Source organism: Lactuca sativa, chromosome 3 (assembly GCF_002870075.4).
Source record: "Lactuca sativa cultivar Salinas chromosome 3, Lsat_Salinas_v11, whole genome shotgun sequence".
Taxonomy (NCBI): Eukaryota; Viridiplantae; Streptophyta; class Magnoliopsida; order Asterales; family Asteraceae; genus Lactuca; species Lactuca sativa.
In genome coordinates, this window is record NC_056625.2 from 58,176,546 (window position 1) to 58,196,084 (window position 19,539).

The following is a 19,539-nucleotide window of genomic DNA, read 5'->3' on the forward strand; positions in this document are numbered from 1 at the left end:
TTGTTGTATCGGGTATTTTAGGTGAAACTCACTAAACTTTGTGCTTACCCAGTTGTTTATGTTTTCAGGTTATATCGTTGATCGTGGGAAGGCGAAGTCTTGACTGTACACACTCATCAACAATATTGAGGATTCCACATTTCTTATATTACTCTGATTTTTGATAAATGTATTTTGGAATAACGGATTTTCTTAATAATAGATTTATAAGCAAATCTGAACCGATTTCTTGACCAAAGCTTCAGTTTTTTGAAGAATAAAACCCCAAAAACGATTTTATGTTCGTTTTTTGAAGAGCAAACTTATTTTCTAGAAAAGAAATCAAAGATTTATGAGTGTGAGTTCATGTTTATCTTTTTTTAGTGTGTGTTCGTGTTCATATTTTTATGTGTTCATGTTCATCCTTTTAGATTTCGATTTTTCAATAATAAACATAATAACACACACACACATAAGATCTGGGTATGTGTTCTTGAAAATCGAATGAAGATAATTGAAGATTTGAAAATGGAATGAATATATCTGAAGATCTGAAAATTGATGTGTGTGTTCTTGAACAAAAATCATGTGTGTGTTCTTGAACGATGTGTGTTCTTAAAAAAAATCATGTTTTGATCTGAATCGAGTTGCATTTGTGAAAATGAGACGTTACGCATAAACATCAACAACCCCACACACTTCACCAATGATTGTCCCACATTTATAAGCACTGAATGTCTACAAAAACAAAAATGATTTTTTTAAACAAAAAAATATTAAGGACTAAATATGTACAAAAATATTAAGGACTAAATGTGGAAAAACTGATAAATATATTACACTATTAAGTCATTTTTCCCGGCTAACTTGGAGTAACCGGTCATAAGGACTGAATGTGTACAGTTTAACAAGTTGAAGGGGTAACTGTAGACGAAAAAAACTCAGTGACCAAATGTATACAAATCGAACAATATATTACCCTTTTAAGTCATTATCCCTTCTACAAATGGGTTAAATAAAACACTTGATTTCAAGGCTAAAGTCATAAGAAAAAACAATTAAGTTCTAGAGACAAGGTAAAAAAGGTTCTCATCTTCTTTATTTTAATGATGATTTATTCAAAATATTTTGTTTAGATTATGGTTATTTTTTGTAACAATAGCAACGAGCTTTGGGGGATTGAAAACTTAGTTGGAGCATACTTTAGATTTACAAACAAAAAAAAAAATCTTTTTTCAGCTATATTATCATGAATTAGAAAATGATATATTTTAGAAACAATAGATCAAATGTATGAAAACACTTATTCAACATACACAAAAGTGACAAATACATAGTGCGTCGAAAAGAAAATGAATTGTTGGATTGAAACTAATGGTTAGTGACATTTGTCAATAAATAGTGTCATATTTTTAATATAAACTATCTCATAAAGCAAAATAATCGTTGAATTTAAAATAATCTTTCTTCGCCGAAAAGAAACGAATTACCGAAACTATTCAAACACGTCGCTTAGCGTGGGTAAACGGCCAGTGTGTGTGTATATATATATATATATATATATACATATTTATATATATGTATATATATATATATATATATATATATATATATATATATATATATATATATATATATATATATATATATATATATATATATATATATATATAGGTTCAGGTTCATTTGAGACCATTCAAATTTTGTGAGACCGTGAGACAAAATCTAAAAATAATTTTAAAATGCAAAATAAATGGAAAAATCCAAAAATTCTTTTTTTTTTTTAAATATTATTTTCGGAACTTGAATTAACTAAAATAATAAAAAAAATTAAAAAAAATCCCGTTTTTTTTTTAAATACGTGAAATATTCTAATAGAATATTACACTGTACATATTCTAAAAAATAATTTTAAAATGCAAAATAAATGGAAAAATCTAAAAATTCTTTTTTTAAATACTATTTTTGAAACTTGAATTAACTAAAAAAAATAAAAATAAATCCCGTTTTTTTTGAAAAATACGTGAAATATTCTAATATAATATTACACTATACATATTCTAAAAAATAATTTTAAAATGAAAAATAAATGGAAAAATCCAAAATTTCTTTTTTTAAATATTATTTTCGGAACTTGAATTAACTAAAAAAAATAAATAAAAAAATAAAAAAATGCGTCTCACGGTCTCACAAAATTAGGCCGTCTCACATGAACCTAACCCTATATATATATATATATATATATATATATATATATATATATATATATATATATATATATATGTATGTATGTATGTATGTATGTATGTATCGTAAAATAAAATATATACATATATACACAAAATAATTATGAGATCTAAAAGACATAATTATCAAATATGAAATTAAAGGGGTTTATATTATCATAGTTATAGGAAATTACTCAAGAAGAAAGTTAAAAGTTACCTAAATGTGAAAACACACGCATGCGCACACATACACACACACACACACACACACACACACATATATATATATATATATATATATATATATATATATATATATATATATATATACACGGGGGTGTTTACGGTCTACAAATGGACTTGAAATGGGGTTTACAACCCATTAAGGGGGTGTTCACGGTCATGCTTGCCCGTGAACCCTTTGTTCTCACTTTGACTAAGTCGTGAACTAACATTTGAGAGGCTTCTTGGACCATGAACTGCAATTGGAGTTTACACTTTGGACCATGATCCCTTTCGGGGTCACTTTCTTAACCATGAACTCCTTTTGGAGTTGTTTTTATGATTAAATACTTAGACTATTCCCTTTTATTAAGTTATAATACCAAAACTCACTTTAGATTTAGACTATATTTAGCTATTAGCTCATAATTATGCCTTTGTGATAGTAGAGGATATATACAAACATAAAGATCGAAATGTAGTTTTTTACTTTCATCGAATTGAGAATAGTGGGTTGTTGCAACTACTAGAAGGAAAATGATGGATTTATAGAAAAAGATTTATTCTGATTACTTTGCCTGTTACTATTATCATATTCACTTCTAGGTATGAAATCTCTAGGATAAGCAATCAACATATAGCATTTTTCAATAAGATGAACCTTAAGACCACAATTCTTACGTTGCAAGTTTTGATTCCTTCCCCTATTTGGATTTGAATTATGATTTTTTCTATCATTAAATCTACTATTAAAAGTGGATGATTGAAGTTTAGACACGTTAGATGAATATGTAAGAGACCCATTCATCTGATGAGATGACTTTCCTCAGCAGACTCAGAATAAGCAAGACCAGAGTAGATAGATCCATATAAGGATCCAAGGATCCAAGGATCCAAGAACAATTAACAACATTAGCACATTCCCATTTGAATGATTTAAGTTCATCATCAGAATCCTTTTTAACAAAAACATCAACAAACCCTAACATAATACTAGCCTTAAGACTTCTAGTCATAGAACTACACAAAAAAAACACAAAAGTTTTCAGTCCCAGTAATTTTGAAATTTACAACAGTAGTTACAATATTATCAGACGGATGTATATACAATGGATCATCATAATTGGCAGGGTCCTTTTTAGTCCGACTATCAGATTCACCCGTTGGAGTTGATCCAACCATTTTACGTTCAAGAACACATACCTTCCTTATTCTCAATTATATACCTTCATAAGGATGATATTCTCTTTGAGATTTCAACTTACTCTGATTAGCTTTCACTCTTCATTTCGATTTCCTTGGTTTGTGCCTCTTCTTCATTTTGATTTCCATGGATGTACAAGTCGATGAAGTAACAAAAATCCTAACATTGATGTTTTTTTAGTTTCTTCTTCATTTTGTATTTCCTTGGTTTGAATCTTATTCTTTATTTCAAGTCACTAACTAAAATTGAAAATCAAAATCTGCATCGAATTGACTCGTGTTCGTAGAAGGGGGAAACAGTTAACCTACTTTGAAGATGAATAGAAGTGCATATTTCACTTGTTTTTTATTTTGTTCGTTGACAATCTTGCTTGGAAACCATCTGGAATCGCGTTTCCCAAACCTTGATTTGTTTTTGTTCAAGATGCCATTGTTCTTCATTTGTTACCATCAATTGAAGAAGGGAGTAAGAGACACACACAACAGCAAGGAAAGTGGTAGTGAAGATGAGAGATTGATAGAAAGTGATGACACCAGAGGTTGATGGTAAGGCCTTCGATGGTGGTTATTGGCGAAAAATGGTTGTAAATTAAGGCTTTCCGGGGGCAATCCTATGATGGTTAACTTACTAGTGAGGGAGTGAGGGAGCAATGGAAGAGACTTTGGCTCTTGCATTTCTAGAATAGGAGGAAAAAACCAACGTCTTAATTGATGAAAGGGATGTGGTATCTCACTTGATGAGGTGGGCTTATGATTTAATGACATGAATATTTAGCATGTGTTGACTATCCTTCTAAGTTATGTTGACTAGACTCTTAGTAAGTAGTAAGTCAAGGATTTCAAAAATAATGATCTTTTAAAATGTAAAAGTACCCTAGAAAATATATATATATATATATATATATATATATATATATATATATATATATATATATATATATATATATATATATATATATATATAGATTAATGTGGTTTTAGACGGTTTTTGTAAACTACTCCATTGGTGATAGATTTATGATTTTCTATAAACTTATATAAATCAGAATTAATTATTGTTTTATCTTTCCTAACAGATGGCATATACTCATAAGATAGGGGATTATCATTTTCTCTCTAGAACACTATAATATTTCTTGTGCGTTGTTTGTGGGAGACACAAGAGACGTTTTATGTATGTTCATGTCGGTATATGTGCATATGATATAACACACTAACGACAAAGGCAGTTAAACATATATTAGGTCGCACATAGTGCCAATTGTCCATAAATGGATAAAGAGAATTGAAATAAACACAAAAGTATTAGACCGGTTGTAATTAATTAATTGGAAAACTAATTCATTAATTAATAGATGCTTAAGGCGAACGCTCACTTGGTAGAGGTTTTGCCTCTTAGATTGGAGGTCCCGGATTCTAATCTGGGCATTGGTGAATTGTACAAACTTGAGGATACTAACTGTTAACCACTAAACAACCATTCGATTAAAAAAAATAGAAGCTTAAAAGTTATTGGACTATTGAGCCAGCAGAAGGGTGTTCCCATGTCTTAGGCGAAGCCTAGGGATGGGAGTCCAGGGCTAATAGATCCCTATGGATGGGAGCCCAGGGCTAATAGATCCTAATTGTAATGGGTATTTAAGATACATTCCCTTGTCAATTGATGTGTTTATGTATTTTTGTTTAATTAGGATTTTGAGAGAAACAATTCTGGTGGGATCATGAACTCTAATTATGACATCCCCTAAAATTGACCATTTTTTATAAATGGTTTATGTTAAAAATATAAAGTAAATTTTTATTCAGTAGCGGAAGTGCCTAATTTACTATTTTTTTTTTTCAAAACATTTGTTATTTCAAAACAGTATTTGATGTCAACTGGTTATCAAATCATAAGTAAAACTATATACAACAGTAACAAAAAAATATTACATGACTAGGTCGTGGAGTCTCCAAATCTCAAACCAAACCAAATTAGAGTGTAAAATAACAAAAAAAAAATATAAAATTTACTATGCTTTTTTGTGAGTATTCCATCACTATAATTAGGATTTGTAAGTTTGCTTTTATTCTATCCAAATTTCGTCACAAATTTCCATAGGTATTTACCCAATTTTCGAGTAGTACACCCGGTGCTAAGTGCAAGTAAAAGTAACTAAGCAATGTTTGTCTTATTCGGACCATGATGTCAATCTTGGAGACACTATTGAGATGGTTCCTCCCTAGTGAAGTAGATGTGTAAATATGTCCGATTAATCCTCCAGATCCTTAATGACATTGTAATGAGATCCTTTATGACGTTGTAATGGACTGATTTGTTCTTTCCATTATAAACCTGGAAGGAGGAATGATGTCTATATATTTAAGTGATCTTTGGTAACAAAGTGTAACAGTCGAAGATGTCAGCAAGTTTCCAATCTAGGGGTATTAATATTCAATCTTGCACTAGAATGAGATCATGCATTGGACACAAATCAGTCTTTTTATTATTTTTTATTTTCTTGCTACGGTTTAAGTGTATATGAATTTGGTAACACCCACAGTTATATATATTTGCAAAAAAAGTTTTTGTTGGACCATATTTTACAAAATACAACTTTATGTCATGAAATATTTTTAAACCATAACATTTAAAGACATAAAGAAAATGAGGTGCTACAGATTGAAAATTCGTGTTTGGGTGCTTTATATCCTTGTCCGTATATATGGTTTTAACCGGAAATTAAGATCTTGGTAATTAGCATATGAGGATCTATTTGTATAGTGTGTCATATATCTGTAGCCATACTATGTTTCCCAACACTTTGCTAGCCTTGTCGTTTTCTTATAATTTCAGTCATTCAAAAAAATTATGAGTCTCCCACTATAAGTTGAATAATCAGCTTTCCAAAATTATTGCACTTCGTTTGGTTATATTTTCTTGGTAACTCCGTTGGCATCTTTTGTCCGACCGACACGACATGGTTTCCAGTTTTTAGGCCGTCATTTTTCTACGAATGTTTATTACGGTTGTACACATTCCAAGAATGGACAAATTGTTTTGAATTAATAAGTTCAATTTTTACGATTTAAAGTGCACACATATATTATCACATGTTAACTTTCTTGATATGATTTATTCAATTGTGCAGGTTGATAAATTATAATATAATGAAAAAGTATAGTACAAAAAATTATGAATGGACCTGCATATATATAAGCCGGACCTACATCTAAACCAAGTTAAAAATAAATTTATCCATGAGTGCAAAATAAATATATAAATTAATTTTTTTTTATCAAACAACCTAGATTTCAAAATTGTTTTTTAACAGATTTGTCAACAAGCTAGCAAGTCACCGTTGCTGTATATCATCAGCACCTCTCACTCTCACTCTCTTCTTCACTTTTGGGAATTGGGAGCGAGTAAGAAATGGAGAAATAGAATCTATAAACTACATGAATTGAAGGTACCATCAATGGAGTGGCTATATGTTGTGTTGATTATCTCCTCTTCTGTCTTACATCTTTCTAAAAGTCAAAACACCATAACCGCAACCAACTCCATCACTAGCAACCAAACCATAATCTCAGCTGGAAGTACGTTTGCATTAGGCTTCTTCAGTCCTGGTAATTCTACTGGTAGCTACCTGGGGATATCGTTCAACACAATCCCAAAGCAAACAGTCATCTGGGTTGCCAATAGAGCATCTCCAGTTCCAAAAGGCTCGCCATCAATTCTTACGCTTTCTGAAGATGGGAATCTTGTGGTTTTAAGTGGAAAAGAGCTCGTCTGGACATCAAACGTGTCTGACATAAACAGCACAGATGCAGTATTACTTGATAATGGGAATTTGGTACTTAGACATGGTAAAGATGAACTGTGGCATAGTTTTGATCATCCAACCGACACGTTTCTGGCTGACATGAAATTTAGCTCCAACAGAAATGGGCAACAAATGTGTCTTAAATCGTGGGTAGATGATGAAAATCCTTTACCAGGGATATTCTCACTAGGGATAGATCCAGTTCATCATCAGGTATATATTTGGAAAGGGGGTGAACGGTATTGGAGAAGCAATGTCTACGCAACTAATTTAACGTTTGATAGTGGATTTATAGGAGATGGAAGCTGGTTTGGCAATAGAGTTATGGATACAGGATTTCCAGGATACATAAGTTATGTTATCAAAGATGATGAAGATTATGTTTTGTATGATATCTCTACAAACTCAATGAGCACACGGTTTACCTTAGTTCCTGGTGGGCAAATTGAGCTACAGGTATGGATGAAAACTACATGGAATGTTGTATGGCAGTCACCTCGAGCTACATGTGATTTTTATGGCTACTGTGGTCCATTTACAATCTGCTGCAAGACAAATGAATCAATTCCAGCATGCAAGTGTATGACTGGTTTCCAGCCGAAATCACAAAACGAATGGAGTGCAGGGAACTGGACTGGTGGATGTGTGAGAATTAAGGCATTGAGCTGCGACACAGGAGATGTGTTTTCAGTATATGAAGGAGTGAAGCTACCAGATCATGCAGTCAGCATAGGAAAAATAAGTTTAAGTGACTGTGAATCTGGATGCTTCAGCAACTGCTCCTGTACAGCTTATGCATATGAGAATGTAACCAATGAACTTACAATAATTTGTCTGAATTGGTTCAGAGAGCTTGTGGATACCTCAAGCGACGATTTTACTCTTCATAATCTGTATGTCCGCTTTCGTAGCTCTCAACTCGGCATGTCTACTTTTCTTTACGAATAGCTGTGCTTCATTTGCGTTGCAATCTCCTGATCAAAACTTTCTGTGTTCTTCCATAATCAACATGCAGTAGACAAGATACATGCAAATAATTTCACCCACAAAAGGAAATTCAGGAATAAAGTTGCAGTTACGGTTGCCATTGTTTCTGTAGGAATGCTTCTCATCAGCATTTTTGGTTACTTCTGGAGAAGGAGAAGGAGAAGGCTGATAATTAGTGCAGGTTAATAGTTAAATAAAGTCAAGATTTCTTAAATCAATTCACTTTCAAGATTACCAGTTGACAGTTGTGGCTTATGCTATGCAGAGAGAATAAGGAGGGAATTACTTGGATATGATTCTATGAGCACATCCATTGGAGATGCACATAACAGCATAGAGCTTGTATCGTTTAGCTTAAGGAGTGTACTCGAAGCAACAGGTTCCTTTTCAGTCGAAAACAAGCTTGGAGAGGGTGGGTTTGGTTCTGTTTACAAGGTATGATACCTTGCTAGTACCCAGAACATCATTATTTAACATTTATTACTTCATGACATATAATTTCAAATATATCTGTAATAGAGATGAGAAAGGTAATGCAGGGTTCCTTGCCTGGAAATAGAGAAGTGGCGGTTAAAAGGTTATCAGCAAGATCTTCACAAGGACGCGAGGAGTTTATGAATGAGTTGAGGATTATTGCAAAACTTCAGCATAAGAATCTTGTTAGGCTATTGGGATGTTGTGTGGAAGAAGATGAAAAGATTCTCCTGTATGAGTATATGCCTAATCGAAGCCTAGACAAATTCCTCTTTGGTAAACTTTTCTTCCTTTTCATCTGTTCTGATTATATTTCCCGCTGCATGATATATTTTTTTTGTCTATCGTCATCCCTAGATCCATCGGAGAGTGTGAATCTTGATTGGAGCAAAAGATTCAATATAATAGAAGGGGTAGCTCAAGGACTCCTTTATCTGCACAAGTATTCTAGACTGAGAGTTATCCATAGGGATTTAAAAGCAAGCAATGTTCTTCTGGATCAGATGATGACTCCTAAAATTTCAGATTTTGGATTGGCAAGGATTTTTGGGATGAACCAAACTCAAGACAAAACCAACAGAGTTGTTGGTACCTAGTAAGTCCACAAGTCATTCAATGCATCAAATTACATCTTAAATTAATTATATAGCTGATAATAAATTAGAGATGATGTGTTAATTAATGTCCTTGCTCTCTTGATTTCAGTGGATATATGGCACCTGAATACGCACTTCACGGGAGGTTTTCTGAGAAATCCGATGTATTTAGTTTCGGGGTCTTACTGCTGGAGATTGTGACTGGTAAAAGGAGTACTTCTAATTACATCGAAGGCTTTCTTACAATATTGGAATGGGTAAGTATATATGATGTGTTTTTATTTTTCAATTAATACATGATAACTACTTGCAAACAACTTCAGTTTGAGGGTTTAATTTGGATCATCTTTAGGCATGGAAAAGGTGGATGGAAGGCAGAGGTTTGGAGTTGATTGATCCTTTAATCAGGGGCACCTGTAGCAATGCTGATCAACAGGCAGTAAAGTGCATAAATGTTGGACTGCTGTGTATTCAAGAAATAATGAGTGACAGACCAACAATGTCAGAAGTGGTTGTCATGTTGATAAATGAAAACGCAACTGTTCCATCGCCCAAAAAGCCTGCTTTTACATTAAATAGAAGTGCCCCTGCGTCAAGTAGATTCTCCAATAACGAAGTTACAGTAACCAATCTAGGGCCTCGATAAAGGGGGGATTTCAAATGCACCATGTATATTCTCATATGCACCCTAGGCTGAGTTTTTTTACTCTGACATCTGTCTACTTCTCATGTCTTTTCTGTTGAGCACCCTTTTATTTTTTAAAATATTTTCATACAAATTACTTATCATACATATTTATAAAGCTAGAATTTTTTCTTAAATCTCATGCATTTGAAACCCCTTTTTTTTTAACTTCCTTTCACCACATTAATTTGAAACTCCCATTACTTTTCAATTTCTTTACAATAATATTATAAATAAGTTAAATAATGTTCTATAAACAAGAAAGGGTGTTTTATTACAATGTCTTCATCCCACATTGATGGTGAGAGTAAACAAGAGAATGTTTCCTTTTCTATAAATAGAAAATGTTGTGAAATGTTTCAAAGGGACCAAACCATGAGAACTTCCTTATGCCTACCTCTGTAGGATTTTGAAGGTATTATTTGGTGAGATTGTATATATTGGCAAGTGTCCAGTTAACTTTAGAATTCCAAAAATGGTTTTGAACAGAATTTTTTTAGGTTTAAACTGTTTTTCAGTTAGAAAAAATTATGTAGTTGGGTATATTGAGTTGAACCGGAGCTGGATCAATTTGGACCGATAAATGAATCATTTTCCTTTCACAACAAACATTTGAAACTCCAATGATTTTTCAAATTATTTCTAGTAATATTATAAATAAGTTACATAATTTTATATAAATATAAAAAAAACATCTATCTAAAAATAAAATTGTGATCGTTTGAAAATTTGATTTGATCAAAAGCACGAAATATATACGCACATTATATTTTGTAAATGAATTCTTTTTATAATGAACTTTTGAATCTTGAAAATACATATAAACAAGCTTTCTATATTAAGTACCTAACTGAATTTATGATTTTAGAATTAAACAAAAAGTTACTCAATAAGAACTTACTTTTTTGGATAGCAACTTACGAGATTATAGAAAAATGGAACTATTGAACAATAAAGAAAGGGTAAACAAGAGAAAGGGTGTTTTACTAAATAAGTTGAATAATGTTTTATTAACACGAAAGCGTGTTTTATTACGTCTTCATCCCACATCGATGGTGAAAGTAAACAAGAGAACGTTTTCTCTTCTATAAATAGGAAAGGTTGTGAAATGTTTCAAAGGGATCAAACTATGAGAACTTCTTTATGCCTACATTTTTAGGATGTTGAGGGTATTCTTTGGTGAAATTGTCTTTATTGGCAACTATCCATTTAAGTTTTAGAATCCCGAAAATGGTTTTGAACAAGATATTTTTAGGTTCAAATAGAGTTTCAGTTGAAAAACCGTTATGTAGTTTGGTATATTGAGTTGAATCGATCTGAGTTTGATCAATTTGGACTGATAAAGGAATCATTTTCCTTTCAGCACATACATTTGAAACTCCCATGATTTTTCAAATTGTTTCTAATAATATTATAACTAAGTTACCTAAACATAAAATTATAATTGTTTGAAAAATAAATTTCATTCAAAAACAAAAAATATATACAAATCGGGTTTCAATAGAAAAAACGTTATGTAGTTTGGTATATTAAGCTGAATCGGTTCGAGTTTGATCAATTTGGACCGATAAATGAAGCATTTTCCTTTCACCACATACATTTGAAACTCCCATTATTATTCAAATTGTTTATAATAATATTTTAAGTTACATAATGTTATATAAATATAAAAAAAATCTACCTAAACATAAAATTATAATTGTTTGAAAAATCACTTTGATTCAAAAGCACGAAATATATACTCGATTATATTTTATAAATGAATTTATTTTATAATGACATTTTGAATCATGAAAATACATATAAACAAACTTTCTATATTAAGTACCTAACCGAATTTAATATTTTAGGATTTAACAAAAAGCTATTAAATAAAAACTTGATTTTTTATAACAACTTACGAGATTACTGAAAATAGAAATTATTGAAAAATAAATTTTCTGGATAACGTTTTATTTTTATTATTTAATATTTTATTTAACAAAATGAAATTATTGGCAAATAAAGAAATGAGTTTAATTAAAATGTCTTCATCCCACATTGATCATGAGAGTAAACAAGAAAATGTATTTTCCTCTATAAATAAGAAAGATTGTGAAATATTAAGGGACTAAGCTATGAGATCTTCCTTGCATCTAACTTTGTAGACGTTGAGTGTATTCTTTGGTGAGATTGTCTTTGTCGACAAGTGACCAATTAAATTTCAGAATTTTGAAAATGATTTTAAACCGTATCTTTTAGATTTGGATCGAGTTTAATAAGGTTCCGAGTGTCTTCTGGCTGAGTTAGGCAAACTCGCTTCCATTGGAGGCCGAGTTTAAGTAAGATGCCGAGTATTTGGTTGTGTTAGCCAAGTTTTACAACCATGTACGTAATACAATTTAAAGTTTTAACCTTATAAAAGATGTCACTATTATCATATCATATGCTCTACATAATTATGGTAATATTTATGATACAAAACATTTTTTTTTTACTTTTTAAGATAAAAAGTTGTCTCTATTATCATATGTTGTACACAATGATAAAATTTAAGATAGATAAAAAGATGCCTTTATTATCGTATTTTGTACATAATGATAATATTTAATATAAACGTTTTAATTTAATATGAAGTTATTATTTAATAGATAACAATAACGATTTATTTATTTTTAAAAATTAATTTTTTTCTATTTTAATCATATAACTTTTTATATGCAAAACAACTTCAAGTTCCAACCTTATATCTTATAATATAGTTCAACATAATAACAATACTAAAAATCATTTTTTATATTTTTTATGAAATTATTATTTAATTGTTAATAACAATGATTTAGTTATTTTTAATATAAAATATTTTTTTATATCTCACGCAACGCGCGGACATTCGTCTAGTTCTATATATAACTAGCAGATAAGATAAGCCAGTTTGAACACAGACTTGAAGATAAAATTGATTTTAGAAATATGTTCTTAAATTGTATGTTTTTTTGAATCTTTGGAAATATTTTTGTACTATGTCTTCACCAAAATAGCGGAAAATGGTGAAGATTGTTAGCATGTAAATCCACACGGGCTTATTGGATTTAGCCCATGCATCATTTTAAGATCTTGTTATCTATGGAATTGTAAGGCCCAAAGGGGGTCTGCTTTGTAAAGTTTATCACCAAAGTAGAGTATAAGAAATGAGTAGTGAGCCTATTAAGGGTGAGCATAATAACCGAAAAACCGAACCAAAACCAAATTCACCGATATAACCGAACCATTTTAAAAACCATTGGTTTGGTTTCTAATTTTTGTTAACCGATAACTAACGGTTCGGTTATGGTTTTATAGGTTAACCGAACTATTATTAACCGAACCGCTAACTTTATATTTTAATATATAAAAATTATAGATTATATATAAAATAATATAGTCAAACTTATTTAAGATCCATTAAAATTTTGAAAATATAATCCATTAATCCTCACTTATCAGGAGACGAACAAACAATCAAACCATCAAAGGCTGATCATGCAGACACACACAATCTACTAATCATGCATTGAGTTAGATTATTGATTAATGTTGTAATGCCTAATCGTCTAATTCTACAATTTGTAAACATTATTCACAATTAGTTTAATCTTCACACTCATAATCCTAATCGAAGGCTTCTCACATCGTTAATCCTAATCAAAGATTGTTTGGACTTTATAGTCCTATTCGAAGGATTTTTTTTTGACTTTATAATCAAGACTTCAAGGTAAGTTAAATTTTTCGTTCTTCAATACTCTGTGATATATTAAGAATGTATATTTTGAATTTTTTCGACTTTTTTTATTTATTGTTTTTGACTTAATCACATTAAATGTATATGAGTGATTGACTTTTTTTTTAATCCATTAATACATAACTAGAAGGAACTCAGTTGCGCCGTTGGCGCTGATTTGGATATTGCTGGAAAAAAAATAGCAACATACTTCATTTATTGTTTTATTATAGTATCCTACTTTTTTTTGTGTTATTATAACATTGTAATTTAAAATTTCAACCCAACATATAATACAATGACTTAATAGAAAATAATTGAAAGTAACACCAATGTCATGTTTGAGCATTTGAGATGAAAAGAATGGCAACGTACTTCCATTCATTTGTTGTTATAGCATTACCATCTATATGGCCTTTATATCTTTCTGTTAAAATGAATATTCTATAGATAAAGTACCATTTTTTGGACAAAATGGACCCTGCTGTCGTTTACAGTCCGAGATAGCACACACTATGCATTGTGCATGCGTGTTTCCGTCTCATCAAGGACATAGACAGTACAAACACCAAAAAAAATATTACTTAAAATACCATAAACCTAAAAGTTAGAATTATTTTATAAAATACTTCTACTTCTTTTTTGGAAAAGAACAAAAAGTATTTAATCAAAGTTCTTGAATTTTTTTAAATATTGGTGTTTCGGGATTTTTATCCAAAGGTAAATTAAAAAATGAAAACTTAGAGGTCTAGTCACCTAATCAAATATTTAATAATTTTCTAAGTAAAAAATGGTGTATATTACTATATTTAATATTAAAATGAGAAATGACACTATTCATAAAACAGTCAAGCTGTTAAAATACAGAATAACCTACTGTTCAGATGAGACGAAAGAAACAGACGAACGACATGGAACCTTGTAGTGAGTATAGAGTGCTTACTTTATTCTTTGATAATGAAGTGTATCTAACCATATCCAGAGACCGTAATGCAAACCCAGAACCCTGAAGGGCTTCTTTGTCAGTAACTGCGGAAAGTACACAATCAGTTTCAACTATTAGTCAGCCATACGTGTAGTACAATAATTTCAATCAGTTTTACCTGTGGATAGCTATTTTTGTACAAGGGTTTTTTGATAAAGAGTAACCAATCATCATATCAGTAAAAGCAACTTAGATGCTTGGACTTTCATTATCATACCTTAACACTTAACAGCAGGATAAGTGAAAGCAATTTTGAAGGAGTTTGGTGTATGGAATGTCGAGCAGCTTGGCGAAAATCATCCTACAAAAATAACCAAACCTTAGTTCTTTCGGTGGAATGGAAATCACATGTAAAGGTATTAGTGATTACATTTGGTTGGTTTGCACAAATTGATGGCATATTCATATATAAAGTTTATATTATACATGAGCACATAAAAAGTCGTACTCAACAAAAATTGGTTATATTGCAAGATTGAAACTTTTCATTAAATTCTATGATGAAAAGAAGAAGATAACATTGGAATCATCATACAAAACACCACAAATGTGAAAACACAAATCTAAACACTGTTTGTCAACCTCATACAAATACAACCATAATCTTAGTCTTTTAAAAACAAAACCGTTGTTCTTCGTGGATTCAATTAAAATTAAAAATAAAAATTAAACCAATTGTTTTAATTAAAATCATTTATCTAGATAACAGTAAAGTAGTAAAAAAGAAACAAAATCTAATTTTGAACATTTATGCTCACCTAGAAGGTAGAATATCTACCTTTTTATTATGACGCGGAAGCCCAACAATAAGTGACATTTCTGCGGGTTTTTGTCATGGCCGACAGACCGATTGCAATGGAATACACCTTTATATGAAATCAGAAATGAAAATCGTATATTGAAAATTACCTCTATGGGTTTGCATTTGAGTAAGTAGAGAGACCAAAAAAGCTGACAGGTAATATGTGTTTTTGTTGTTAGTAGAATAAATCAAGAATTTCGATTTTTATGACACATCACATTCATATATATATATATATATATATATATATATATATATATATATATATATATATATATATATATATATATTAAAAAAAAAAGATTTGTGCTTGAAATTTAATGGCGTCTTTTTAATTGCTGAATGGTAGTTTTGTTGTTTTTAGCCCATGTTTTTTGAGTGGATATTTTTCTAGTTCTAAAGTAGAAAGTGAGATAAGGGGGTTAGGTTAGGTACAATACAAATACAAAGACTTTTTTTCTGCAAAGCATTCGATCTCGTGTTGTAGCTCAATTAGAATCTGGTTCTTGGATTCGTTTTGGTGAGTTTGTGTTCTTGAAATGGTGAAATGGTGAGAAGATGAGATTGTTTTGTGTTGGGCATGGTGGCATTCGAGCATTGATTTCCACATTTTGATTAATCTGCAAAGTTTAATCACTAATTATATGTAAATGGATCGAGTCTTTTTTGCATCAAGTAGACCAAAAGACATGTTCCATGAAAATTTTGAATTGGTATATGTTACAATTTACAATACTCCCTTTGTAAATTTTTAGAAGTCAAATAGTCTTTTGCAATTTTTATGATTTTTAGTTTGAGTATTTCATTTGGGTATAACATTTTAAATAGTTTTTTGTACTTTCATAATTATTGTAATTTCGTTTGTTCTATATAATTGTTTAAGTGCTTGGTTTGTTAGTAATTGATCCATATAATTATTTAAGTGCTTGGAATTAATTTAAAAGATGCATGTTTAAAAGATGCATGTTTTGTAAATATTAAAAATTTTAATTTAAGTAATCCATTTTTTATGTTTTATGATTCATAATTTTAAATTTTAAGTATTCAATTTATTCTTATAATAAATGTATTTTTTTTTTAAATATTTTGCATTTCATTTTGTTTTACTTTTTTACAATGTTAAATTTTAGTATTATATTTGCTTATAATTTTATTAAATATTTATAGTATTTCATTTGTTAATATTTTTCGTAAAGTATAATAAATTCACAATGTTTATTTAAGAAAAGAAAAAACTAAGATTTAATGCTTTACCCTTGAATGAGTTCTTGCGGTTGTAACTCTTCATCTCTTATTTTCTCAATCCGTTTTGATATAGAATCAACCGTATGTAATGCAACCCAAATACGCGAATGCAAATCTTTAGCCGTAGCTTGAGTTTTATCAATCACATGAGGTTTAAGGTCCTTTGCCAATTGATGTCTAAGTTGATCACACTTTCGGTCATACTCCTTCTTAATAGATTCACTTGCCTACAAAATCCCAAATCAAAAGAATTTTCATCAACTTTAAAGTGATAAATGTAAGAAATAGCAACATATTTTCATTGATTTGTTTATTATAGCATCATAACTATCATTTCTTCATATTACAACATTGTACATTGAGAAATCTACCCAATTATAACAATGTCACCTTTTCATTAAGACTTTAACCATAAGTTTACACATCTGGAAAGATATTTCTTGGTTGAATAAGAAACATATTGGAGGGTAAAAAAGGAAAGCTAACCACCAATATGTATTATTGGTCTGTTTGGTGTCTTTGTGATGACAAACATTCCAACATGAGACCATTTCTTTCTCTTCACCTGAATATGTATCATTTGTAAATGGCGTCACAAAAATTTACAAATAAATGAAACAAAAATTGTGCATAAGAGATGATAAAATTGTACCGCAACCCCAATAATTTGTCTCAGGTCATTATCATCAGCACCTTTCCGAATAGGATCTCTTAAGCTGACCTGTAAATGAGTTTTAAAAAAAATGTATTAAAACTAATAAACTTTGAAAAATCAAAATTATAACAGAAGTATGATGCTATTTTTTGCATATAACCCTTCAGTTATTTTCCTGAAAAATAAGATAAAAAAAATGAAAGTCAATAATTTCATTTGTAAATCATCCATGGAACCAAAAACAATAAAGATACAATGAAAGGAAGCAAGGGCAATGATCAGTTCAAATTGTTATAAATGCTATTTCTTGAGGGCATATTAGTCTTCAAATAACCAGAGATGTTATGATAATTGAATGTAAACTTTGAAAACTAAATTTGCAAATGGATGATATATTTTAGTTAGTGGAGTAAGATGGCTGAAATTGATAAGAATAGTTTACCAATTATTGGTTTCAAACCCAGATTTCAAATAAACATTTTATCAAACACCTGGTGCGCTTCCTCTGTTTCTTCAAATTTCTCTAATAACCATAAACACACATAGTTGTTCCTGCTTTCTCATCCCGTCGAACACCTAAAAAAAGGAAACAAAATCCATGTTTTTTGAAAGCTAGAAAAGAAAGGAAATGAATAATCGAAAACGAACCTTAAATTGATTCCCAGAGAAAGAACGGAAACTGCTAAGAGAAGCAGTGGACGAAACATGGAACCGTTAAGCAAACAGGAAATCGGTGACGCCATCGGCGCACCATCAAACCACTGGTCTCTGACTGCTGCTCCTTCAGCACTCGTCGATCACCAGCAACAACTCCAACGTCAGTCATAATATAAAAATTCAGTGAGACCGGTACGTAGGAACATAAATCGGTGGTGGAAGAACCCAAGTTGATGAACGTAATACTTGCAAAGAGTAATTAAGGAAATCAAATCTACATGTATGTCGTTTTTTGAAATAAGCAGGAGACAAACCTATTCTTAGAAGAACAACCCCGAAGCCAAGTCTCTGTCCGCCGAGCACTTTGATGGACTGCCTTCGCCAACACCGGTGGCCTTCAACGCCGACGATAAAGTTGGGACTGGTCGCTGAGTGCTGCTCCTTAACCATTCGTCGATCACCAGCAACGGCTCCAACGTCAGTAACCCAGAGGGAGAGAGACGGTGTAGGAAAGAATTGATAGAAGGAAGCGGATAAAGGAAGGAAGAGTAAATAACAAAGGGGAAAGAGATAAAGAAAACATAAAAGAACCGTATTGGAGGACAATGGTGGCAACCGACTACGAGGAAGAGACCATAAGCATCAGGCAAACATTTAGTAAGCGTTGTGGTAAATATTTAAAAACTTTGGAAAATCTGTGGCAGAAACGCGAATTCTAAAAGATTCCTGTTCACAAATCTTTTAAGGATTAATAGTATATATAATATGAATGTTTGGCTCTTTTATTTTATAGTTTTGATTTAATCGTATTGAACGTATATGAATGGTTGACTTTATTTTAATATTAATATCAATTATCAATATATGAAATTATTAATGTCATTTTTTTTAATGTTTTATATTTTTATTGAATATTTTTGATTTTGAATGTGACTATGTGTTATCTCACTTTAAGTATTAAAGGTACACATTTTATTTTATTACTATAAGTTATGTTACAAACATTGGCGTCGATGACTTTTTGGTATTCTATTTTCATTTTTTATGCCAATATACTTTTGTCGTTTATATTATTTTGAACATTATGGTTAACCAATATGAACCATTAACCAAAACCGTTAACCGATAAAAACCATTAACCATAACCAATATTAACCATATCCAATGGCTACCAAAATCCATTAACCAATCATAATGGTTATGGTTCGGTTTTAACTAATAACCGAACCAAACCGTCCCATACACACCCCTAGAGCCTATTATACACACTTATGGC

General features: G+C 30.8%; 1 protein-coding gene and 1 long non-coding RNA gene across 10 annotated transcripts; one reads left to right on the forward strand and one right to left on the reverse strand.

Annotated features, from left to right (window-relative positions):
- The first annotated feature begins 6,797 nt into the window (after positions 1-6,797).
- LOC111890069 (S-locus-specific glycoprotein S13) lies at positions 6,798-8,950 on the forward strand. The gene is made up of 4 exons (XM_052769705.1): positions 6,798-8,360; positions 8,454-8,606; positions 8,691-8,860; positions 8,945-8,950. The coding sequence occupies exons 1-4, from the start codon at positions 7,091-7,093 to the stop codon at positions 8,948-8,950; spliced, it is 1,599 nt and encodes a 532-aa protein (XP_052625665.1). The 5' UTR covers positions 6,798-7,090.
- Positions 8,951-8,974: 24 nt separating this feature from the next.
- LOC111890070 (uncharacterized) lies at positions 8,975-18,889 on the reverse strand. 9 transcript variants are annotated; one of them, XR_008230845.1, is made up of 10 exons: positions 18,578-18,886; positions 18,255-18,508; positions 18,049-18,182; positions 17,604-17,672; positions 17,438-17,516; positions 16,961-17,178; positions 15,683-15,770; positions 15,023-15,205; positions 14,863-14,948; positions 8,975-9,333 (listed from the first exon to the last, which is right to left on the reverse strand). It is a non-coding gene; the product is annotated as an uncharacterized LOC111890070 (long non-coding RNA). The 9 variants fall into 9 exon arrangements; XR_008230842.1 differs by lacking the exon at positions 8,975-9,333 and adding an exon at positions 17,767-17,781 and having other exon boundaries at positions 14,669-14,948; XR_008230847.1 differs by lacking the exon at positions 8,975-9,333 and having other exon boundaries at positions 14,659-14,948; positions 15,683-15,855; positions 18,578-18,889.
- Positions 18,890-19,539: the final 650 nt, after the last annotated feature.

Excerpts from the sequence above, each read along its gene's own strand:
- LOC111890069 (XM_052769705.1), top strand. The coding sequence starts at position 7,091 with ATGGAGTGGCTATATGTTGTGTTGATTATCTCCTCTTCTGTCTTACAT. Across the intron at positions 8,361-8,453 it reads CTTTCGTAGCTCTCAACTCG|TAGACAAGATACATGCAAAT; the intron begins GCATGTCTACTT and ends ATCAACATGCAG. Across the intron at positions 8,607-8,690 it reads AAGGCTGATAATTAGTGCAG|AGAGAATAAGGAGGGAATTA; the intron begins GTTAATAGTTAA and ends TATGCTATGCAG.